The following is a 13,974-nucleotide window of genomic DNA, read 5'->3' as shown; positions in this document are numbered from 1 at the left end:
CCGATACTACGAAGGAAGCTGTTTGGTTGTGGAAGTTCATCGGCGAGCTCGAAGTGGCACCCTCTGTTGATGGCTCTGTCTTGTTATACTGCGACAATACTGGAGCCATTGCTCAAGCCAAGGAGCTGAGATCCCATTAGCGCACCAAACATATTCTGTACCGTTATCACCTTATCCAGGAGATCATGGATCGAGGTGACATCGATCTTCAGAAGATTGATGGAAGGGAGAACTTGGCCGACCTATTTACTAAAGCTCTCGAAATCAAGAACTTTGATGACCACAAATCGAAGATGGGTATACGATACTGTACCGATTAGCTTTAGTCTAAATGAGAGTTGTTGAAAAATATGTCTCAAAGTCAATCGTTAGACGATTGTGCTCATCTTGTAAACTATATATGAATTTTTATTAATAAAAATTATTTGATATTTTTATTATAAATTGATCATCTTTGAACTCCTGTGTTGTAATGAAGTCCTTAGGACTATATATATTAATCGACAAAGGAGGATTTGTCGTTAAGTCCTTAAAATTGTTCACGATCAAATGATACGCTATTACTAGGACGATAGCGATATCAAGTATAGGTCATTGTGTGCCATGTGAGTTGGTTGTCCTCTTAAGCAAGAAGTGTGGAGATACTATTATGGCATGCGGATGGAATGTAGGAGTATATTTACATCGAACGTGACCATGTACCGAGTATTCTGCTGTCAAGAATAGCTTGTGAAGGATATGGATATAAGTGTCCCTTTGATCTGAGACCACCACGGTGACTTGTAAGCAACTCACTGTACATTAGTATCAGACTATCTGAGTTTCTAACTTAATGATGGAAAGATACTAGATGCAGTCAAGTACTTATCAAGTCGGTGTGTGAGTCAAGATGAAATTGACCCCTCTAAATTGGTAGGAGATATGCATCAGTGTATTTCAATTTAGCAAAACCTTGACCAGGGTAATCCATGAGATGGATTTGAAAGGTTAAAATACAATGTGGTCGACTTAATTAGGGTTGACAGTTAAACCCTAAGTCACCTTGAGCGTTTGGGTCAAAGGGATGAATTATATGGTAACCATACATCAGTAGGTTCTAGAAGGTTGCTTTGCAACACTTCGACCCATCCGATCGTCGGGTCATCATTGCTAGATGGTTACATCGATTGGTATAGAAAGTTATTCCTATGCTACCGGTTTAGGTTCGAACCTATGAGATCACACGCATTAGAAGATTTGGTCAGATCTGATGGCTGAAGAGTCCAATTGGATTGTGACTCTGGTGAAGAGTCCTACTTGGACCAGGACTCTGTGGGAGAGTCCCACTAGGACTAGGACTCTACCATTTATAAAAAATTAATTAGTAATTAGATTATTAATTAACTCAATTTGATTGAGTAAAGAGCTTTGGAACAAGTCTAATTGAATTAGATTCAGTTCAACTCAGATTGGGATTGATATGATCAAATCCGATTACAAGAAAAATTTAATCCTGATTCGATCAGGGTTTGGACTCGGCTAATTCTTAATTGAGTTAAGAATTTGATGAGATATTTAGATTCTTAATTAGATTAGGTTCATTTCTATCGGTGGTTTTAATCTAAATTTGATTTGGATTAGAATTGAATTAGAAATGAAGAGTCCAAGTCAGATTAGGACTCTATCCTTATTTTTTGCGCCACATCTGGATCCATGCTAATTTCTTCATGCCTAATTGGATTTGAGTTGTAATTTTTGGCATCATGAGAGAGGATCTAATAACAGTGGTTGGCTATAGCTGATGAGTCATAATATTATCTCTTACCTAATTCGAATGCGATCCAAATTAGAGATAAGATGCAGACTAGGAAAAATTTTTTTTGTATATGGTATATTATTGGAGCCATATTATTTTTTTTCTTATTTTTCTTGAGGAATCCTTTGGCATGTGAGACTCTAGATTTTTTTCTCCACATCTTAATGATTTTTTTGGAATTTTTAGGAATACCAAAAAGGGGTTTTGGTGTTGATTTATGGCATCCTTTCTTAGAAAGTCCTAATTCCCAGTCTATTAAAAGGGGACCCTTCTCTTGGACATCTCATGATCAATTTTTTAATAGATTTTTTATTTTCAGAGCCTCTTCTCCTCCTCTTCTGTTCCTCCTCCAGATCTCCTATCACTTTGGAGTGTCCAAGATGCTTGTAGAAGAAGGAAGAGGTCAGCTGTCGAAGTTATTTGCAGACTAGTATCTCCGAGCCTCTGATCTGTGCCAGTCTTCACGTGGATTTTTCTATAGAGGCCAGATGACTTCGTGTGGCTGTGAGTGACCTAAGGAACATCCTCTCTAACCGTTGGATCAGAGGAGATCAAGATCAAAATTTATTTGGTAACGATCTCTAACTTATTTTGATTCCTATGGTAGATCTAATAGTTAGATCTAGAGTTTCAGCATTGATGAGATCGATGTGATTTTTATTTTTAGATCTAAAGCACATATTTTTTATATCAAAGATCCTAATGTGGTAGTCTAAGATTAGATCTTATACATGTGATTAGGATTAAATTGTTAATCTATTATTTTTGCTGCACAATTTTTTAATTGTATGTACTGCACTACCGTAAATTTTCTTCATCTTCGAGATCTGGGATCATATTGATGATACCCGTCATTGGTCGATTGTTATTATTGTCTTCATCAGGCTAGTGCCGAGGCATTTCTCAAGTACTCAATTGCACTATTTTCAGATATATTTATCGAGGTAGTCTTTTTGAATGAGAACCTTGATTTTGTCCTTCAATTGGAGGCACTTCTCGATGTCGTGATTATGCTCAGATGGAAGCAGCAGTACTTTTGCTTATTTCATTGAGTTGATAGGGTCTTCATTGGTGAGGTCGACGAAGGTACTCTTCACCCTCGATCTGTTTGAGGATCTGAACTTGAGGGCCAGTTAATAGGGCATAGCTATTGTAGTATTAAGGTTGACTCCTTGATCGCAGAGCTTTTACCAATCAAGAAGATTTTGCTTCAGCTTGGTTCAAGCTTGTATCCTCTCGTGCACGTTTCTTTTCATTAAAGGCCCAACCTTCCTCCTATCGATGCACGATCCGATCCTTTTCGGCTTGTATGTACTTATAGGCCCAAGCTAGAAGATCAGCATAGTCCTTTGAATATGTCTTGTCGAGGGAGTAGTAAGGCGCTCATTGTGGAGGCCTCACTTCAAAGTCGACATGGCGACGGCTTCGTCCAGGTTGCGCACTTCCAATGTGGCTGCGTTAAATTGCGCCACGTAGTCATGCAAAGACTCTCTCTCTTTCTACTGGAGGAAGAAGAGGCTATCCAAAGTCCTCGATTGGACTTGTCTATTCCCAAAGTGAGCAACGAACTTGTATCCAAATTGCTCGAAGAAAGTATGGACCCCGGTTGAAGCTCAGAGTACCAGATTCATGCCACCTTCTTCAAAATTATAAGGAAGGTGAAGTAGAGGATGGCATCCGAAGCATCCTGAAGCATCATGAAGGCTTTGTAGCCCTCCAAGTGATCTAGCAAGTTGGTGGAGCTATTGTAGGACCCCATTATTGGTATCTTGAACCAACTCAGGATCAGTTCTTGAAGGATAGAGCGCACGAAGGATAGTCGAGAACTGAAGCTGAAGACCTCATCGTTCTCTCTACCACCCACCTGGACCTCCGCCAGTCGGTGCTCGATCTCTTAGATCTTCTGCAAGAGGTTCTCCTCTCGATGAGATCATTTGGGCTAGGATGAATAGCCCAACGTCGAGTCTCCACTAGAAAAAGTGGGGGATCATCGATATCGTCTATCGTGAGCGGACTCACAGTAGGATGGTGATCACTGATCGACTGAGGTCGATCGACACATTTCTCAAGGAGAAATTTTGAAGATCGGAGATTGGTCCTGGTAGCTGTGCCAAGATGGCACTGCTTGAGGAGTGAAGTGAGGTGACTGCCACTGCTCACAGCTTGCTGCAGGTGCTGGACAGCGTTCGTCAGTGCCTGGACCTAGCGGACTAGGTCACCAAATTGTTGGGGGTTCACCATCATGGGTGGCTGCATTGGCTCTGTAGGCCCATGAAAGGCAGACACTTGGGTGGCTCCCCTCAGCTTCTCTGAGTAGGCCATCAGTAGGAAGCGATGGAGTGGTTGCAGCAAGGCATTCTCTCTCTCTAATTGGGTTGCTGGATCCTTTCTTTAGCACCAAATTATTACGTCAAGGCTTCGATAAGAGATAATGTGGTGGAAGAGGAAGCATCCGTCTGTGGTAAGACATACAAGAGAAGTCCACTCATGCCAGAGAGGGGGTGCTTCGATAGGGGACTCTTCGATGCTTAAGTCAGCTGGAGTTTGAGCATAATAAGAGAGAGTCTTAGCCTAGTATGACATAACGTAGCGTTATGTGTGCTATCTTTTAGTATCCCCTTATTGCCTTTATATAAAGAGGTGCTGGAGTTTGTTATGCTTGAACCTGTAGGTTGTTAGAATAGAGAGTCCATCTATTAACTAGGTTGTTAGTCATGGGTGCTTGTTATGTGAATATTCTGGGAGTTTGTTGGGAGATTTCAATTAATTTCTCATGTGATCTAATTGATTGGTGGACTGAGGTCGGCTGTGGCCGAAGTGCCATCCTGATCAGATCCACATCAAGATGGATTGTGAGACCTTGTCCTTTGTGGTCGGTGGGATCCCAATCTAGAGTCGACGGGAGTCTGTTTCGGCATTGGTTGCAGAACTTCATTCCTGTCATCGATGAGGGTTCAATTCGAAGGTCGGTGGTACCCCGAGCTAAGTATTGAATGGAAGATGATGAGATTGCTTCATTTCGATACTTCATGATGGATTTGATAGTGCTCATCATCATGATTCATATCAATACTAGGATGTCACCTACGCTTTGCAGCGGATGAGGTGCAGCTGGTGGAGCCACGGGGGTGTGGCGGGTGGAGCCGTATGGTGCAACGGCTGGCAGAGCCATGAGGTGGGGGGGAGGCATGGCCGGCGGAGCCGTGAGGGGGAGGGAGGAGGTGGGGGGCGGGGGGAGCCATGGCTAGTGGAGCCGCAAGAGGAGGGGGTGGGGTTTTGTTCCCCTGTGGACCGCACGATCTCCGCCGGCCGTGCTTGCCCCCGCCTCCCATGCAGTCCACGAAAACAAAAAAAAAAAACCCTGTAGCTCACGCCCCGCCCCTGCTCCGACGTCTCTGCAGGCCGTGCCTCACCCGTTGCACAAAATCTCATCCGCTGCGCGAGGGATCTGGAAGAGTTCCAAAAAAAATGAAAATCTGTGGGAAAGAGAGCACCTACGGGAGATAGGAGGAGGAAGCCCAATATCGGTGAGGATTGGGAGGAGAGCGGCAGCAGAGACCAGTGGGAGAGCAAGGAGGTCATCGGTCTTTCTTTTTCGGAGATATGTGGGAAGAAAAACATCACCTAAAAGAGATCGTGAGAGAGATCGAAAGGAATGGCCGACGTTGATGACGATGGAGAGAAAGATAATGGTGGAGACCGGTGGTAGGCTATGGTGAGGGTTCTGTAGGAAGGAAAGCACCTACGGGAGAGATCTAAAGTGCATCGAAGAAAAAAAAAAAAAGTATTTAGCCCTTCATGTTTAATGTACGTACACAATCAGTTTTGATGTGTTACACGCTACATGATATATAAAGAGAGTGGAAGAATATGTTTTAATATATAGGATAGATTTTTACCGATTCAAAATTTTTGAGGATGAATCCCGAAGATATCCGCTGTGATGGCATGGTCGATGACGGATCCGTTGGTGCATTTCTTAGACGTCAGGGGACACCGGACAGCACGAAACATACGAGGAAACAAGCATCCACAGCAACGCATTTTTCCTTCCCATAAGGTATGGATTCCAGGGCTCGCATACAACCGCACCACCAATTGTACCCATGCCGCGTGGAAACAAGCGAGGAGAACCCATTGTACTCCGGAGCCCACTCCAGTCTCGAGCCCGTACCAAACCCCGACCCTACCACCGAGGAGAGACTTGGGGCGGAAGAAAGCGTTCTCTCCTCTCTTTTTAGTTCCTCCTGTTCTCTCCTTCCATTTTCCTCTCTTGCTCCTTCAAGGCTTCTTCAAGAAGAGAGGTCTCTCCTCCTCCTATGGCTCCTTCGTCCACCGCTTTCTCCCCTCTCTAAAGAAAGACCCCGTTCGTTCCCTTTCCATCCTTATTAGAGCTATTATTATGCCTGAATATCTCCTGTACCTTCTCCTTGTCTTCCTCCTCCTCACTTCTCCATCCCCCTCCTTTGTTCGAGAAGATCCAAATCACTTGAAGAAGCCGCTGATCTTGTTCCAATTCCTCCTGGATCTGCTCCTTCTGGAGCTGCGCGTCCGCGCCCGGCGCCTCCACTGCTCCCTCCACACCCTCCACTGCTCGCTCCACACCCTCCACTGCTTCTTCGACCAGCGCCTCCGACGCATCCGCGTCCTCTCCGTCCGTTTGAAACCCCTCCTCGCATGATCTCCTGCCCCCTCCATTCCTCCGTGTCTTCTAGCCGTCACCCTCCTCTCCTCTTTCTCTTCAATTTCTCCTCTCGTGTTATGTGGTTCTTGAAATCTTGGTGGCTGTGCCAGTTTCTCTCTTGCCCTTCCCTCCGATGGATGCCGTGCCATGAATTCCTGATGTCTCTGAGTCCTTCCCGTTCTCAGTCTCTTGTCGAGAGTGAGACCCTGACGTATGGAAATGAGGCTAATGGGGAGGGGAGCTGGATGTCTCTTCGAAGGCGGTGGTGGCCTGGGGTTGATGGGTTCAAGCTTTTTCTTGTGCTGCTCTTGATATCGACCATGTTTGCTGAAGTCCGTTACATTGCCTCTTCCTCCATGCTCCCTACTTTCCGTGCTGGTGATCGGATCATCGCTGAAAAGGTAAGGAAGCTAATCATTGTTGGATTTCTTTGTCCACTTGAATTTTTCTGGCTTCTGGATATCATGACTTTGTTTGTTTGTTTTTTTTTTTTTTTTGAAGTGTCTTAATTAATGTTTGCTTTCCTTTTTCTAGGTTTCGTACTATTTCAGGAGCCCTTCCGTGGATGACATTGTGCTTTTCAGGGCGTCTAATGGTTTACAGGTTTTGGTTTTTCCATGAGAAGTATTTTCACTTAACTTTCTTATCTTATTCATAGTTTGGGTCTCTCATATTGGTTCTGCTTGTAGGATCTTGGATTCAAGGAGGATGATGTTTTCATAAAGAGGATTGTTGCAAAGGCTGGAGACTATGTTGAGGTATGTACCTCATGCACTATTTTTTACTTGTTGAAATTGGAAACCTGATTTGCATATGCTGGATTGGCTGCCTTGGGTGATGTCAGCTGTGTAGTGAATAGGGGTGAAAGTGGTATGGATATTATCCGTCCGAATCTATTTTCGTATCCGAATCAATCTAGATATGGACAAAAATTTAAGAATCCGACTAATATCTGTATTCGTATCCATATCCGTCAAAGAAAAATGGATATAAATATGGATAGAGAACTATCCGATCCGTATCCTAATATATGAATCTACATGTAACCCTATATAATTTTATATAGCACTTATTAAATTTTAAAAAAAATATACAACCATATAAACATGTTATTAACTTGATTTATCATCTATTTAGTAATATCTTTGATTTTGTAGTCATAAAGTTTAATTATCTAAGTTATATTTGTAATTATATCTATACTCTCAGTATCCAAATTGTATCATTATCTATTTAAAATAAATATGGTATGAATATTTGCATCTGAATGATATCCGTATCCGTATTTGTATTCATAAGACAAAACAAAAATAGATATGGATATGCTGGTATCCGATCCAGTTTCAGCCCTAATAGTGAATGCTGTGAAAATTTATAAATGGAAACATGGTCTGTTGGGAAAAACTGAAATCTTTATGTTTGGATGGATAAGGAATTCTAGAAAAATCAAGTTTTGTTTTGGAAGTATGGTGTTATAGTCAGGTGTATGCTGAAAAATTTTTTGGAAAGTCTTGATAAGTATGGAGCATTTGTTTCTTGAAATGGTGACTGAAAACAGAGTGCATTAAAACAATAGAGAGGGAAAATAGTCATCATAAGTTAGTTTTGCGCCATTTTATATGAAGTCCTCCCTCTTGTGCATTTTTTCTTATAGCTGATCCTTTTCTACCTTTATTACTGAAGAGGTATATAGCATCCTGGTGATGGCTAAAGATGCTGCAGTATTAAGTTCCTTGACTCCCCAACAAAAAATAAAACCAGAAAAATAAGTGCATCCATCTATATGTGTTGATAATCGCTTAGAATACTTGTGAGATTGTTCAAATGGCAATATAGAGATTTTCTTTCCAACATTTAACGGATTGTTGTGGCTTCAATTGGTCACAGTGTTATCCATCTCTGAGCAACCACATTGGATTTTCTTTCCAACATTTAATGGATTGTTGTGGCTTCAATTGGTCATAGTGTTATCCATCTCTAAGCAACCACATGGGATTTTATGAACATCTCTACCGAGAATTAAGGGTTTATGTACAGACCTATCAGGTGGGTCTGAAGTTAATTTTCCAGAGCATTAGTTATTGCAGGTTAATTGCATAAAAAAACTGTGAACATACGGATGTCCCACATGGTACAGAAAATCTTGTAGGTGGTGTTAAATTTGGATGATTATATTGCTATGGTCATGAAACAATCCAGAGAAATATAGAATGACATATACTTATTAGGAAGCAGGATTTCATGGATCAAGTTTATAAACAAACTCCTTTCGAAGGTAAAGCAAGAATGATGAAAGGTGATAGGTGCCAAATTTAATTGTAATGTTGACTTTATTATTTGATGATGAGGAATTGGAAGCAAGAGCTTAGTTCTGTTCTTTTAATGCAGAAAAGAAAAGACAAGTGCTTAACACCATTGAAAGGACATCAACAAGTTTCGAGTGGGATTCGGTGGTGTTAGAAGATAGTGCTTCCCTTGATATGGTCAAGAAAATGTTTGAACAAAGGAAAAAGCTAAAAGATGGTTTGGGACCATTCTGATGGTTAACTATTAATTTTGAACTCAAGAAGAAGCTTATGAAGTAAAATACTACAAAAAGTTTTAGCTAAAAAAAAATCCAAATTTTGTGAAGTAGTTGAAAGCATCACTTATAACCATATATCATCTCAAAAGAGGGCCAAACATGAATACAAAAGTTCTAAGCAGGTTTTTATGGATTTATTTTGTGTAGAGGTTCATACAAAGGTTTTAAATCTCGTGGGATGGGGTTGTCTCGGTTTCTCTATGAAACAGGATGCCTCGCTATCCCATCCCATCCAAACGGCAATCCTGATCATGTGTCCCTGTAGATATCCTCTATCTCTTTTTCTCCTTCTTTTCTTTTTTTTGTTTTTTGTTTCTTTCCTTCGTTTTCTTCTTTCTTTCCTTTCCTTTTTCTAAATGATATCCCTTTTATTTATTTATTTTTTTCTTCTTTCTCTTTCTTTTCTTTCTTCTTTCCTTCCTTTCTTTACTTTTCTTCTCCCTTCTTTTCTTTCTTGTCTTTTTCTTCTTCTTTCCTTTCACTTTGTTTATTTCTTCATCTTTCCTTCCTTCCTTTCTTTCCTCTTTCTTTCTCTCTCTGCTTGGATGGGTTTTAGTGTCTCGACATTGTCCCAATTCTATTTTCCCACAGGAGCAGGACGTGATGGCCTGGACTCCCTCCGTCCCACTGGGACTTAAAACCTTAGTTTATACTTTGATGACCTAAACTATGGAAAGGTTGTTAGTGATACTGAGGAATTCAATAAAGAACGAATAGCGGATCAGGATACTCAAGAAGATTAGAGTTATTTAAGGCCAGACTTTGAAAGAAGCTGATCTAGTGCATAGAGAGCCCAAATGCCTACATCTGACTCAATACCAATTTCACTCACACATGACCAGTGTTACTTGGAAATGTAAAGAATTGGGTTTTCTGAAATATCTAGACAGACACTTGGACACTTTGTGACACTCCCTGACACTTCAAATCAGTCCTTTGAATGAATGCCTTAGCCGAAGGTGAGCTCCTTCATGCCTTTGCTCGCGCAAAGCGGGAACAACATTTAGTAAATGTTTATGAATTCTATCTAATTAGAAAGCAACAGGTGTGACAAATTTTTAATATACACATGATATCTGGTATGTAGAGAGCCCAAATGCCTACTGCTGGCTCAGTAGCAATTTCACTCACCCATGACCAGTGTTAACACAACATGAAAAAAACTGGTTTATCTGCCATATCCAGACACCTAGACGCATTGGACACTTTGTGACTCTCCCTGATACTTCAAATCACCTACCATGATATTGGCATGGTTACATGCTCGATTTTGGTGCTTATTCTTAGAAGTTTTCTGGTCTAATATAACATTCAGCAAGGGTTTATGAATTCTATCTAATTAGAAAGCAATAGGTAACACAAATTCAATATACATACATATATATGCATGCATGCATACATATGCGTATACAATATGCATAGTACATATACACATAGATATGCATAGACATATATGAGGACATGTTACACACAAGTACACATATATAAGTTCCTACATACATGCATAAATGAATGAATGAATATAGCATGGACATGTCTCTACATCTACTTGTTTTTAACGAGCCTCTGTCCAGCTCTTCTGGATACTCCAACACTTGATATCTATATCAAGTGTCCAGGTAACACTGCCCATGATAGTTATCTGTGAATGAATGAATAAATGAATATAACATGGACATGTCTTTGTATTTGCTTGTTTTTATAGAGCCGCTGTCCAACTCTTCAAGACACTTCAACACTTGATATTTGTATCAAGTGTCCACATAAGATTTCCCATGATAGTTATCTACACCAAAGAAATGCTTGATATTTAAAGTACTTATAAATCATAATAAAGTGATCTGTTTTCCTTATTTGTGGTTTTGAAAATGCCATATGAGTTTAACTGGAAATAAGCCATGAATTTGGAAATCCAAGTAAGAATGACCCAATTAAATAATGTAATTGACAAGCTAGAATAAACCGATCTCATTGCTTGATTAGAAAGAATAAGCTTCTACTTTTTGTCTGAATGCAAATTTTGCTATAAGTGCATATTTATGGGGAAAGTAATTTTCCATTGAAAAGTTTGCATAAAATAATGTAGAATTTGCTAAAAAAATATGAATGTTTCACTGGAGGTCTTAAATCTTGTGGAATGGGATTGTCCTAGTTTTCCTATGGAATAGAACGCACTGTTGTTCTGACACCTAGGTTAGAGTGTGACACTTGAGATAGAGGATGTTTCAAAATGTGCCAATTGGGATGCTGGGGCAATGGTAGGATGGTCCTACAACACTCAGAATGGTACCCCATCTTGGTGTCCCGTGGGATATCCTGTTGGGATTGAGTCCTTGTACTAATATGTCAGTTAAAGCACTTATGGTCCTACCTAGATAGTGTTTTTCGTATGATGCCAGAACCAACACTAGTTCAAGATAGAGGGCTGGCTGCTTGATTTGGTATCCCCGAGGCACTCTCCATATTGATAGAGTGCTGTGATCTCAAGATTAGATGTTATAAGATCTAGGATTCATGATCTATAAGAAGGAATCATGTGTCTTCTAACCCTTTATCCTGATCAAGAGGTTATGTTTGGACCAAGGCTGTTATATCCCCATTACTCCGCTAGGGCTGTTACAAGCTGTCTTTTTCAGATCCTTCAATTTAGCCTAGCGTACCCATGCCCACTATTCAAACATGGACATTGGTAAGACAGGTGGACATGGCTTTGTAAGAAGAAATTTTTAGATATTCAAAGGTCAGATGCTTAGACACACCCATATCCGACATATGTATCCAATTCCATTTAAGAAAGGTTGCAAGCATCCCATGTTTGGTGAGGAGCTACCTATCTATATCCTGCAATTGGAGGGGAAAGGCATTATTCTGCATCGAACCCTAACTTCTCAGCCACTCTTTACAATATCATATAATGTGATGGCTTAGCACTTTTTCCATTTATATATGTTAAGTTGTACAGGTCAAGTGATTAACTGTCTATGAATTTACAACAAATTGGCAATGATAATTAAAACCTTCTATTTCATTTTGTTTCAGAAAACTGTAATACATACAACACATAAATACATGCATATATTTGACATACGTAAACCACATGTTTAAGGTCTTCATATGGTTATTAAATTTGCACGTCTGCTTTCCTGTAGGTTCACGGTGGTCTGCTTTTCATCAATGGAATTGCCCAAAACGAGGAATTTGTTGCAGAAAAACCAGTTGACAGCATGGGAGCGACAGTGTGTCCCTATTACCTTATATAAGCCTTGTTATAATTCTTTTAATCATGATGCACCAGCAGAGCATGTTCTTGAACAACATTAAGGAGTTGCTACTGCCAGGTCTTATGAGTACACAAGTTTTTAACCCTGAATGTCCAGGAAGTAGACACAATAGAAGCGGGAGGATATCCGAGTTGGCCTGGTCTGCTCCATGTTGTTGACATCTTGAGTGCTTCGTGGTAATGAAATATCTCATTACAAGCCTCAGATGGATCATTGTCTGCTTGGTCTGTATCCTACCAATTTGCTTGCTTCATACTGTGTAAGTGATAAAAACTGTTAAAATTCATGCTATCATTTTGTCTCTTCTGGAATTTGCAGCGCGTGCCGGCAGGCCATGTCTATGTAATGGGTGACAACCGCAGCAACAGCTGTGATTCGCGTGAATGGTGAGTTCGTCAACCACACTATTTTTATTCTGGGGTAAACCATGTCTTTGTATTATTGGCTACACCCACTGTAAATGTTATCTAAGACAGTTTCTTTTTTGGGAGAGCAGGGGACCTCTTCCTGTTGCCAATATTGTAGGAAGATACATGATGTGCTGTTCCAGGCTTTCTGGTCTGTAGCGTGGACGAAGAGGCCAGTGGATTCAGGTGTCACCAACTGCCTGTTTTTGATGGGATGTTTCATGTTGTTTTAAGGCAGCCGCAGTGGTGTCTTCAGGAAATTCTAGGGACCTCGCCAGCAGCAAGCATGCTTGGTGTGGCACTGGTTGAATTTGCTTGCCTACGTTTGGGTCTCGAGCCTCAAGGAGTTGCTTCGTCTGACGGTTGCCAGTTTTCAAGGACAAACTAGTAATGCTGTTAGTTTGACAGTCTTGTTCTTTAAGAATGTCATCTATGCTTCAAGTGTACTGGAACCAATTAATTATGTACTGCTATGTGTTGTTGTTACCTGTTGTTGCAACGCTTTTTAGAAAACGATACAACTTTATTATTAACTAGAAAAAAGCTACTAGAAATTGCGTGTTTGTTTCGTAAATTTAAGGAAACTTGGAAGTGATGTGTTTTTATTTTTTAAGCATTTGACACATATTTAAATAATTTTTTTGGGATGGATTAATTTTTAATCTGGGCCTCTGGTCTCTAGAAATCAAAGTTAGATATTTATTAGCTGTGGGGTGTCGATTCTTTCCCGTCATGTCAATATAAAAATATCCAAGATAATTCAGACATCTCTCTCTTGAGACAGATTTGATGCTGCTTTTGGAGTCTCGATTCTTCCTTGTCATGTCAGTACATGAGAAAAAATAATTATCGATTAACACCCTCAATTTGTCTGTATTTCAAATACACCTCTCGTTTTTGCAAATACACCTCTCTTTTAAAAATTTCAATTATATACTAAAATCCGAAGCATCGGCAGGATCAAATGTATACTATGTTCTTTCGCTTCCGTACTCTGTAAGTCCCTATCATCAATCATGACTTGGCTTTGTTTTTCCAGCTGATTCTTATGCTTGGGATTAGCATCAGAGTTTGCTGATTGAATGGTTACCATGCTTCTAATCCTCTTCAAAGGTATTTATCTGTTTATTTGCATAACCTTTGTGACTTTGTTTCCGTGAAGATGGAGTTTCATATTTGATGTCCAGGCTTTTGAGAAAGAACAAGATGTTAATGCTGACATT

General features: G+C 40.3%; 1 protein-coding gene across 2 annotated transcripts; it reads left to right on the top strand.

The window, feature by feature from the left end:
• The first annotated feature begins 5,988 nt into the window (after window positions 1-5,988).
• Window positions 5,989-13,237, top strand: LOC105037322 (uncharacterized). Of its 2 annotated transcripts, XR_830565.4 has the most exons (7): window positions 5,989-6,880; window positions 7,014-7,082; window positions 7,169-7,237; window positions 12,213-12,299; window positions 12,441-12,568; window positions 12,663-12,730; window positions 12,841-13,237. XR_830565.4 is itself a non-coding variant. In XM_010913004.4 (6 exons), the coding sequence occupies exons 1-6, from the start codon at window positions 6,473-6,475 to the stop codon at window positions 12,908-12,910; spliced, it is 771 nt and encodes a 256-aa protein (XP_010911306.1). In that variant the 5' UTR covers window positions 5,993-6,472; the 3' UTR covers window positions 12,911-13,237. The 2 variants fall into 2 exon arrangements, 1 of the variants encoding a protein (XP_010911306.1); XM_010913004.4 differs by lacking the exon at window positions 12,441-12,568 and having other exon boundaries at window positions 5,993-6,880.
• The last annotated feature ends 737 nt before the right edge of the window (window positions 13,238-13,974 follow it).

This window comes from Elaeis guineensis, chromosome 1, assembly GCF_000442705.2.
Source record: "Elaeis guineensis isolate ETL-2024a chromosome 1, EG11, whole genome shotgun sequence".
In the NCBI taxonomy this organism is placed as follows: domain Eukaryota; kingdom Viridiplantae; phylum Streptophyta; class Magnoliopsida; order Arecales; family Arecaceae; genus Elaeis; species Elaeis guineensis.
Note: the sequence above shows the minus strand (reverse complement) of the source record. Positions and strands in the feature narration are given on the sequence as shown.

Bases quoted from the DNA above. Each gene is read 5' to 3' on its own strand.
- LOC105037322 (XM_010913004.4), top strand. From the start codon at position 6,473: ATGATCTCCTGCCCCCTCCATTCCTCCGTGTCTTCTAGCCGTCACCCT. The intron at 6,881-7,013 runs GTAAGGAAGCTA...TCCTTTTTCTAG, and splicing joins ATCGGATCATCGCTGAAAAG to GTTTCGTACTATTTCAGGAG. The intron at 12,731-12,840 runs GTGAGTTCGTCA...TTGGGAGAGCAG, and splicing joins AGCTGTGATTCGCGTGAATG to GGGACCTCTTCCTGTTGCCA.